The following is a 10,916-nucleotide window of genomic DNA, read 5'->3' as shown; positions in this document are numbered from 1 at the left end:
GTGCCTCATTTTGTTTTCTTTAAAATTAGTTGGCCATCTCACTCTTCACAGGCCTTGAAAGTAGGTTACCCAAGGAAGCTAGATAAGCTGTACATGGCTTTTCATTAGGTAAATATATTCTCAGAAAATTTAATGAGGCCTTGCATGGGAGGAAGTTCCTTATATAGGATGATGTGAGAATGGAACTGGGTAAAGAGGTGATATTGTAAAGGAGGGGCTGATTGTAATGTACATAACATCTTGTGCTGGATGAAGGGGTTTTTGCAGCCACACATCTAACAGTTTGCTGTCATCCTTTTTGGATGATGAATAAAGAACAATTTCATGCAGCTGGCTGGTTGTGGTTGTTTTTTTAACCCCAGCTCAGAAACAGGCTTGGTAAGGAATAAAAGTATTCCAATACTGCAATCCCAGCCATGGAATTCCAGGAGTTGATGTCCATATGTCTTGAAGTTGCCAGATTGAGAAATGTATTAAAACAAGTGGGAGCAATGATTAAGAGATGTGTAAAGGGAATCTAGCAAACTAAGAAGCTTGCTGGAAAGTTGCTATTGTGAAAATCAGGAAGAATAGCAATCTTAATGATGCAAAAAAGAGGGGAAACATTGTTTACATTTAAGGAAATAGGTATATTATGCAGGTGTTTTGTTACGGTGACATGGGGACATGCCAATGCCATGATACACTGTATCTCCTATTTTTTTTCAACTGTCAAGAATTCCTAGCAGGATTTTTGCTGCCTAGGAACTAACATACTGTAGCCTGAGTACAACAGTTTGAAAAAGGCTGGATGGAGAAAATGGGAATGACATTCTTAAAACTGGCATCTGAGTTCATTTCTGTATGAGGGGTGAGGTTCATCCTCAAGCTATCCACTTCTTTCCTACTTTCATTAAGCAATAGCTTTCTGCAAACAATTAACTTCGATGCAGCCAAATAAGTTTGAAATCAGCATCTCGCTAGATGGCAGTGTGGGAAACCTAAAATAATCTGCTACCTATTGCACTACAAATCCCACCATGCTTCAGAAAACACAAGCCCGCCTCCTGGTAGAAGTCCTTATTGGATTCCTGGGGTGAGTTTCTTCTTTGCAGTCATGTTTATTTTTTTTAGTGCTAAGAAACTATGAGAAGCCTGCGAGAGTAATTTTGGCTGCAGGGTTGTTGTTGTTGTTTTTTTTTGGGGGGGGGGGGGGTTACTTCCTGAGACAAAAAGAAGTTTAGAAATTTTTAAATTGTTTTAGGCTTTGTCATGTAAGATATTGGAAGCCAAAGCAAACCGCTCCACCCGTACTTCCTTATGCCTAAATATGCGTTTTCTCTGAAGAGCAGCTGGAAACCTTGTTTCCAGTCTCGTGAGAAAGATCCCAGAAGATTAAGTTCCATAATGATTTGTGCCGTGTCATCAAAGACTAGTAGATATTTTAAATCCCCATATGATCTTTCAAAGGGGCAAGCAAAATGCAAGCAATTTATAGCTGTGTTTGCTCAACATATTGTCCCACTGTGTTAAAAGTTTGGTTAACAGTTTGTTCACCAAACTCTGCTCCATTCAATCCAATTTACTGTGTCTGCTGATTTATAAGCTACGGGAGCCTGACTAATCAGAATTAGCATGAAAATTTAATACTATTTTTTGTTCAACTTGCTTCAGCCCAGTCCTATCAGATTTCCATTCCTACAATCGTTCTTTTAAGGATTTATGAGAGGGGAAGTGTAGAGGACATCAAACTGGAGAAGATTGTTTCAGAAAATGTTGCCACATTAGTTTGCATTTTTTGACTGGTCCTGGGAAATGTGAACTCGGGCGTTTGAGAAAGTTAATATTTTTCAAATTTCATAAGCATTAATTAAAGTTTTTCAATGCCTTGAATCAGCCAGGATTTACAAAATAACAGGAACCTGGAACAACAGCAAAACTGAGAGAGGAATGACTTTTGTCATATGAAGCAAAGGCATAAGTCCAGCCCTTCCCTCTCCAGGATAATAAATGGCTTTGTTTTTTTAAAACCAGAGACAGAATTTCAGAGAAATAGATGTTTCTTCCTTATGAAAAATAATAATTTCATTAACAGTTTACCTTGTGGTGCCTTATTCTTTGAACTAATAAATCCTCATCCTTTCTTAGTTGAAGAATAACCACTCCTTTGACTGTTTAATCAATAATTGTCCCAACTTTTTGAAAAATTGCTTTCGATCAGGAAGACTAACATACCATAATACTGAAGGTCACAATTTACTGTATGTATAATGTACGTAAGTGGTTCTCCACCTGTGGTCTATGAACCCCTGAGGGCTGTGATGTCACAGAGAGTCCGGAAAGGCTTGAAAAAGTGTTATGATTTAAATCTTATGTTTTAGTGATCCATGGTCCATGGCCACAAAAGGAATCGAAAGGGGGTCTGTGGTGAAGAAAAGGTTGATATATATTTTCTGTGTTTTTTCTGAGGTAATTTAATGGGATTGAATTTTTTTGTTCCTCTTCAAGGCCTCGGATCAAGTACAAACCCTTCAGAGCATGTTTTCAAACTTAGGAACTTTAAATTGTATGGATTTCAACTCCTAGAATTCCCCAGCCAAGCATGTTAATTATTTGTTAGAAATCCCCCTTTAAACTTCCTTGCCAAATACAAAATTTAAAATCAGTGAGCATAAAGGGTTTTTTTGGAGATAACTATAAATTAAAGAGTGGACTGATCTGCTTCATATGAAAAAAAATAGGCTATGCAATTAGATACTTAAGTAATCCATTCTCAGACTCAAAACATTCAGATAATGTGCAGATAATGGGAACTACCAGAGGACTGGAAAAGAGCTGATGTGGTTCCCATCTTCAAAAAGGAAAAAAAACAGACCCAGGAAACTATAGACCAATCAGCCTAACATCAATACCCGGGAAGATACTGGAAAAGATAATAAAAAAACATCTAGAAACAAGTAAAGTAATAACTAGCAGTCAGCACGGGTTTGTTAAAAACAGATCATGCCAAACCAATCTTATTTCATTCTTCAACACAGTGACTAAATTAGTAGACCAGCAAAATACTGTGGACATAATATATTTAGATTTCAGCAAGGCATTCAATAAAGTAGACCACAACCTACTTCTTAGTAAGCTAGAAAAATGTGGAATAGATAGCACCACCACTAGATAGACTTGCAACTGGCTGGCAAACCATACTCAATGAATAGTCCTTAATGGGTCCAAGTCTACATGGAGGGAAGTAAGCAGTGGGGTGCCACAAAGTTCCGTCTTAGGCCCAGTACTCTTCAATATCTTCATTAACGACTTAGATGAGGGAATAGAAGGGGAACTTATCAAATTTGCAGATGATGCTAAGCTGGCAGGAATAGCTAACACCCAAGAAGATAGATCTTGACAGACTAGAACACTGGGCCATATCTAATAAAATGAAATTCAATATTGAGAAAAGTAAAGTCCTACACATAGGCAAGAAAAACCAAAAGTGCACATAAAGACTGGGTGAAACCAGACTCAATAGCAGTAACTGTGAGAGGGATCTTGGAGTCTTAGTGGACAACCAGCTAAATATGAGCAAGCAGTGTGCAGCAGCAGCCAAAAAAGCTAATGCAATCCTAAATTGTATTAACAGAGGGATACAACCAAGATCAAGGGAAGTACTAATACCACTCTATAAAGCCTTAGTAAGACCACACCTAGAGTACTGCATCCAGTTTTGGTCACCACATTATAAAAAAGATGTTGAGACTCTAGAAATAGTACAGAGAAGAACAACCAGGATGATATGGGGACTGGAAGCTAAAACATACAACGAACAGTTGCAGGAACTAAGCTTGGCTAGTCTAGTAAAGAGAAGGACCAGGGGAGACATGATAGCGGTCTTCCAATATTTGAGGGGCTGCCACAGGGAGGAGTGGGTCAAGCTATTTTCTAAAGCTCCTATAGGCCAGACAAGGAATAATGGATGGAAACTGAACAAGGAGAGATTTAACCTGGAAACAAGGAGAAACTTTCTGACAGTGAGAACAATCAACCAATGGAACAGCTTGCCCTCGGAAGTTGTGGGAGCACCATCAGTTGAGACTTTCAAGGAGAGATTGGACTCCCATTTGTCAGAAGTAGTGTAGGGTGTCCCGCTTGGGTGGGGAGTTGGACTGGATGACCTACAAGGTCCCTTCTAACGATCTGTATGTGTAAAAATCTGGATTATTAAATGAGGAAGTTGTCTTACCATAGTATCCCTCTAATAAATCTGTAAATTAAGTTCTAAAATCACCTTTATAACCATAAAAGTACAAAAGAAGCATGGAAATCTATTGGGCTACTATATAAATGGCAATATAATGAACGTACGTTACCTTTCAGCTGTAATCAACACCAATTCATAAGGCCCTGAAATTGATTGGATCTGCTTCTAAAATGGGGCGGCTTGAGGGGAAGGTGATATTACTCTCTGCTGCAGCCCAAGGAATTGGCCAAGCGGTGGCTAAAGTAAGTGCAGAATTATTTATTGAATATCATCATGCAATTAATTTTATAAATTTTAGGTACAAAAGGACCTTCCCTTTAAGTGTGAAAGCTAAAGGCTATGTGCTAGACTAGAGGAAGTGGTGAAAATAACCTGAAGAGAAAGGGTATAATATTATCAGAATAATAGTCATGCTGCCGATGTTTCATCACAATCAGCTGCGAACATTTCATAACCTTGGCTGATCTTGAAAAGGTTAAACAGAATCAGGCATGGTTACTTCTTTGATGGGAGACTTGGATGGGGGAAATCCTTGGGCAGATTTCCCTGGCTAAGGAAATCCTTGGCTGGAATCCAAGTTCAAAAATGGGTCTCAGAAGAAAGCAATGGCAAATCACTTTCATATTGAAAAAAGAAAAAAAAAAAAAAACCTGTGCACATGTCCATAGATAGGCACCAGAAGTAATTTTCATCTAGAGGTGTTACAAATGATGTAACATTTGTAAGTTCACTCTCTGAAAATAAATGCATTGTGTTTGTGTTCTTTTATTTAAGAGCTGGGTATTTCAAGCTACCGTAGGCATTAAAAAAATCATAACTTAAAAGTAAACTTTAAGGTCCAGCTTTAGAGTATATACAGAGTCATTTACTGAAATGGACTGCTATGGAAATTGGACAAATAATAATTGCAAAAGGCAGTTTTACTCAGAACAATTTACATCCTGCAACGATACCTCTAGCACCACAAAACACCAATATTTGCCTATCTCAGGTCCTTGGGAAGGATCTATAGGTGGATAAAAATTCAAAAACCAGTCAAAACATCTGGCTGACTGTAGTGAACCGTAATCAAGGGTGGGCTTCCAAAATTTCAGCAATGGGTTCTCTGCCTGTTTGCTGGGTGGGTGTGGCCTAGTCTGCCTCCTGCACCATGGTGGTGGTGCGGGAGGGCGTCTTCACCTTCCCCAGGCTCCGGAGGCTTTCCTCAAGTCTCTGGGAGACCTCCCTGGGCTCTGGAGGCTCTCCGGAGACCAGAAACAGGCATGTTTCCAAACTTCTGGAACTTCTGGGAGGCCCATTTTTCCCCCCTCCCCGAGCCTCCACACGGGCCCTGCACTTACCTCACATCCAAAAGGGCCACATGGAGACTCCTGGGAGAGGAGGGATGGGAGGGGTGGGAGGGGCCAGCCAGGGGCAGGATTTGGCAGTTCACCAAACCAGCCATAAAGTTAGCAATGAGTCTGCCCAAACCTGGGCGAACCTATAGCAGCCCAGCCCTGATCATAATAGAAAATCATACAAGATAAAAGCCAGTCCTAATTTTAAAAACAGATCAACTTACTTACACAGGGGAAAATATTATGATCTTGTTTGTTCCATTTATAGATATTCCGTTTCCCTGTCAAGGAAGAGACTTGCATGAATCTTTAAAGTAAATAGTATTATGTAAGGAACAATATTTAACATATATTTAGCTGCGATTTGCAATAAAAATCTATGAGCTAGCTAACCAGATATAGCTTCTTCCAGAAAACTCCATTCCTATTTCCAAGTTTCACTTTTTTTATCCCTCCACTAGATACATAGTGATTAGGAAGAGAAATTGTAAGATTTTTTTTTTCTTGTGCATTTTTCTAATTTTTGCAAACCATCAGTATCCTGCAAATATTCAATTTCTGTGACAAGTAATTCTGGAACAATTCTCATCATAAATACAAAGATTAAAATACACAGTAGTTAAGGAAGATGTCACACTCAACAGTTGTTAGCACAACCAGGAAATAGAACCCTTCTCATATCTGGGGCTTCAGGCCTGGGACACATACAAATATGCAAATACTTTCCACTTCATGGGTTAAATATCTCAAACCTGATTTTAGTATATCGTGGATTTTTTTCAGCCAGTATATTTTAGTTTGTCTTCTGAATATAAAAGGTAAAGTATAATAAGTCTTTTCATTTGATGTGAAAACTCTCATTTTTCACATCAAGTAGATTGTTAGTTTACAGCAGAGGTCCCCAAACTTGGCAACTTTAAGACTTGTGGACTTCAATTCCCAAAATGCTCCAGCCAGCTATGCTGGGAGTTGAAGTCCACAAGTCTTAAAGTTGCCAAGTTTGAGGACCCCTGCTTTACAGGATGGCCTGCAGAAGACATGCTTTTCTTTTTCAGCAAATCATTTTTTCAACAGTTTCAGAACTTTTCACTATCTGTGAAGATGCTCTGGTATTTCGGAACATATCACAGAAATAGCAGTTTCAGAGTTGCCAGAATAGCTCTGGAAAAAAATTAGTTCCTAACCAATTTTGTAGGTATAATTCTATATAATTGCTGTAATCTTTGATGGTGATACTATTGTTATTGTGGTTGGTTGTTTGCCATTTTTCCAGTGGAACCTAGAGTAATGCACAAAAGAACATGATAATAACAATTAAAAATAAACATAACTGCTATTAAAAACACAAGAAACATAATGTGCTGCTTTTATCTGTATGGATATAGTTTGTAAAAATGAACATATATGCGTATTTTTGTTTTTAAAGGCTTTTGCAAAAGAAGGAGCTCAAGTTATTGCTACAGATATTAATGAGTCCAAACTTCGAGAACTGGAAAGTTATCCAGGTATTCCTTGAGCTTAGAACCAGAGCTTAGCAAAGTGTATTCTGTGATCCCTCATTCTTGTGATGTTCCCATCCCGAGTCCACTTATAGAAGGCAAGTAGAGAAACAAGTCTGTTGTGTTTTATCCCTATGGTTTATCTACAGTAAGTACTAGTTGCTCTTTCTCATACTGTATGGGGAGTGAATTCAGGGTAAAACCTCAGAATTCAGGGTAGCTCTGAGCAATGAGCAAAGCCTTAAGCTGAGAAAGCAAAGGAGCTACCATGGCCTTCATATTTGTTATCTCCTCTCTCTTATAGCTTTAATATGAGCAGCAAGGTTGTGGCCTAGAAGGCCTACCCGGAAGGCTGCCATGCAGATAAGAACCTCTGGCAGCTTCTGCTCATGGGCCTCCTGGCTATTTTAAGAGGATAAATGAGTAAATCATAAAGCGGCTGTCAAAAGTTCTGAAGGTGTTCTGCTCTCTCCACCTGGCATGTTCCAGATATGTGGATGTAACATCTTAGTTGTCTCCGCAGATTTTATGCTGACTGGAAATTCTGAGAGTTGAAGCCCAAATATTTGGATAGTGGGTGGAGAAGATTGGACTAGATTGATTGAAGAAGGCCATCATAAACTACTCTCCCAAAGTCCTAGTTCTCAATTGTCAGGTGTCATTGTTTTAGAATTGTGAGGCCGAATTCAGGTTTTCATTCCATTAGATCATTTTAATTTAAGTTTCCAGTCTCGTGCTTATTTAGAAATGCTGCCAAAGCTTGCTTTTAGCTATGTAGGTCAACTATATCTCTACCATGAATCTTTCTTCATTTGCTTTGGATTTCTCCAGAGATTCCTTTGCTTCCCTAGATCCTCAAGAAAATTCCAGAGTAGTTAACCTGAATGGACTCAAAGCTGACTTCAAGTTGAATTTAACTTTAATATCCTATTCTTCATTAGTGTTATTGTCAAAAAGTTTTTTAATCTGGCAGCTGTGTGTGGTCCAATTATTTCTGAATTTGATTTTCAGTTCCACATTTTCCAAATAAGCCAGAAAATTATTCAGTGATTCAGTGGAAGATATAAATGTGGTGTCTATGATTCTGGATTTTAACCGCTGGAACATAACATGTTACTCAGCAAACAAATAATTTGTAACTGAAACATTAATAATGTAAACTTGTTAGTGCAAACTTTCACATTTATTATGTTTTGTGTATGCTTTTGAAGAAGCTAATCCAGGCAGCTGACTTTCAATCATGGCTGGGAGCAGAATTTCCATTGCTAAGCCAGGCAATTGTTGAGTCTTGCCCAATCTTACCAACTTTTTGCCACGGTTATTAAATGAGTCATGTGGTCCTTAAAGTGAATCCAATTTGTCTCACTGGCTTTGCTTGATGGAAGTCAGCTAGGAAGGTCACAAATGGCAATATGTAACCCTGGGATACTGCAATTCTCATAAATATATGCCAATTGCCAAGTGTCTGAATTTTGATCAGATGATGAGGAGATGCTGTGACGATGATGGGCAAGGACCAATCATAAGTAATTTTTTTTCAGTGCCGTGTAACTTCAAGTGGTTGCTAAATGAATGGTTGTAAGTGGAGGATTATCTGTATCACATGTAGACAATCTCATAAAGAGATTTGTGTAAAAGAAAACATTCCATAGATAAATGAATGTTGAGGACTATGTCAGACTAAAGCTTGTATGTTGCTATTTCTTCATAATTCCAAGAAGGAGAACCAGCATCAATAGCATTTGGGTTCTCTGTCCAGAGCTACTCCATGTGATTAGAAAATATGGACAGTTCTGCTCTACATCCATTCAGCCAGCCAGCCATTGATTCATCAATCATTCATCCATCCATCCATCCATCCATCCATTCATCAATCATTAATTCATCCGTCCAATCCATCCATTCATCCATTCATTTATCATTCATTCATTCATTCCAACATAACGGACCAAAATGTTTTCTCATTTGCATGGAGGTTGAATTTGTGAAATGGCTTTTGCTTCTGGAAGTACTCTATAGTCTCTTTACTTGTACAGTTCCCTATTTTCACCTTTGTAGTGCTGCTGCTTTTTTAATTTTGAGAAGATAACACACACTCATCACAGCATATGTTGATCTCTTTTAACAGGCATTCAGATCCGGGTGCTCGATGTCACCAGGAAAGAACAAATTGAAAAATTGGCCAAGGAGGTGAAGAGAATCGACGTTTTGTGCAATATTGCAGGGTAAAATGTTGCCAGATTTTAAACTGTTTTTCTAATCTTCCTCCTTTCTGAAATCTGGTTTTTTTGTTTTCACTTAGGTTATTAATAATCTCAATCAAAGATGGTTTGGCAATGCAAGGTTTAATAGTAACAAGTTGATTCCTTCTATTATAATCTTCTTGATTCTGCCTATTAGATGGGCACAAACCTATTAATATTATAAACACTATAATATTAAAATATATAAAATATTCTACATTTGTTTCTGCCAGTGTAAAAGATTGGATCTATCCACACTATGAACTGTGAGACATTTCTTTATTTACTTGATTGCTCTGAGAGTCTCCTATAGAGGTGCCTTGCCTTTCATAACACTGTACACATTGTGCTGACTGACTGACTGCAATCCCACTCCAGATGTTGCTCCATTTTGGGTTATTAAATTCATCTGATTTGAAGCAACTCTTCGATTTGGAGAAGTTTATCTGCTTAGAGCTGCCACATTGAAGTAGGTCAGTTTGCTTCATGGGTCTTTTATACCCGTGCATATATTAGATTCTTTGATCAAGATGGCATGGAAGTCTAATGAAGTGTTTCATTCCTGGATATTGATTCACTCTCAAGGGTACTTCATTCAAAAATCTCACTGAATTGAGGTATCACTCCAAAACTCAGAACAACCTGTATAAAAATAAGAACAAGTGTCAGTTTGATTAATAACACAGGAAAAGAGTATATCAAACCCTTCCTGACTGCCTTATTGCCATCCCAGAACTTCCTGTAGTTAATTATATGTATATTAGAGACCATGACACCTCTGCAGTTCCAATTTTGTGCCAGTGTGTTTGCCAATACATAAGATTCACTTCTCAGAAAATGTAAATGTGATTGTCCATTTTGTGGGTCATGTTGTGCAAATTCATCATCTTTGTAATTCTGTTACAACAGTCATGATTTCAGCATACTAGGACTTGTCCTGACTCTTTAATTTATGGTTTTGTCCTGTCACCTTGACAATTTATGTGCTTCAGAAAATAAAATAAAACAGTTGTGTCTTCTGCTATAGTTTTGTTCATCATGGGACTATTTTGGATTGTGAGGAAGAAGACTGGGCCTACACAATGGAAGTCAATGTTCGTAGCATGTATCTCATGATCAAAACATTCTTGCCTAAGGTAGGATTGAGACTTCTCACATCTGTAGGGCAACAGAGTAAGATGAAAAGAAATTTGGAAGTTGAAAAGTTCTCAAGCCACCTAATATGTGTTATCTGTTATAGACGTAGGCAACCTTGGTACTTTGGAACAATATCTGGAGTCCTTATAATAATCCTGTAATGCAGCAGTAGTTGATACCTTTCATATTTTCATTCTACAACTTTCCTAATGTGTTGCAATTGGCCATGGTGGCTGAAGCTAGTAGAAGCTGAGATCAAAAAGTATGTGATTGTTGGCACAAAAGCTTATGGAATAGGCCAAAAACATACAGGTTAGTCATTCTGTACCTGGAATCTCATGTTTTCAGCTACAGACCTGATAATTCTCAACCAAAATGTTGCCTGAGAATTGTTTGTACTTCAAAATTACCAAGTACACCAAGCTGGGAAAAGCTTGCATTTGGGTCAAATATTTGTCGTGCCTTCTCT

General features: G+C 38.2%; 1 protein-coding gene across 3 annotated transcripts; it reads left to right on the top strand.

Annotated features, from left to right (window-relative positions):
• The first annotated feature begins 1,001 nt into the window (after positions 1 to 1,001).
• On the top strand, positions 1,002 to 10,701 carry LOC148123778 (dehydrogenase/reductase SDR family member 6-like). 3 transcript variants are annotated; one of them, XM_087918816.1, is made up of 5 exons: positions 1,002 to 1,075; positions 4,348 to 4,473; positions 6,995 to 7,073; positions 9,196 to 9,292; positions 10,338 to 10,699. In XM_087918816.1, the coding sequence occupies exons 2-5, from the start codon at positions 4,402 to 4,404 to the stop codon at positions 10,606 to 10,608; spliced, it is 519 nt and encodes a 172-aa protein (XP_087774942.1). In that variant the 5' UTR covers positions 1,002 to 1,075; positions 4,348 to 4,401; the 3' UTR covers positions 10,609 to 10,699. The 3 variants fall into 3 exon arrangements, with proteins under 3 accessions (XP_087774942.1, XP_087774943.1, XP_087774945.1); XM_087918817.1 differs by lacking the exon at positions 1,002 to 1,075 and adding an exon at positions 2,127 to 2,448 and having other exon boundaries at positions 10,338 to 10,701; XM_087918819.1 differs by lacking the exon at positions 1,002 to 1,075 and adding an exon at positions 2,128 to 2,251 and having other exon boundaries at positions 10,338 to 10,701.
• Positions 10,702 to 10,916: the final 215 nt, after the last annotated feature.

Source organism: Pseudonaja textilis, unplaced genomic scaffold (assembly GCF_049901715.1).
Source record: "Pseudonaja textilis isolate UNSWEBS1 unplaced genomic scaffold, rPseTex1.2 PTEXCTG61, whole genome shotgun sequence".
Classification (NCBI taxonomy): Eukaryota; Metazoa; Chordata; class Lepidosauria; order Squamata; family Elapidae; genus Pseudonaja; species Pseudonaja textilis.
The sequence above is the reverse complement of the archived record's forward strand: the minus strand, read 5'-3'. Positions and strand labels throughout refer to the sequence as shown.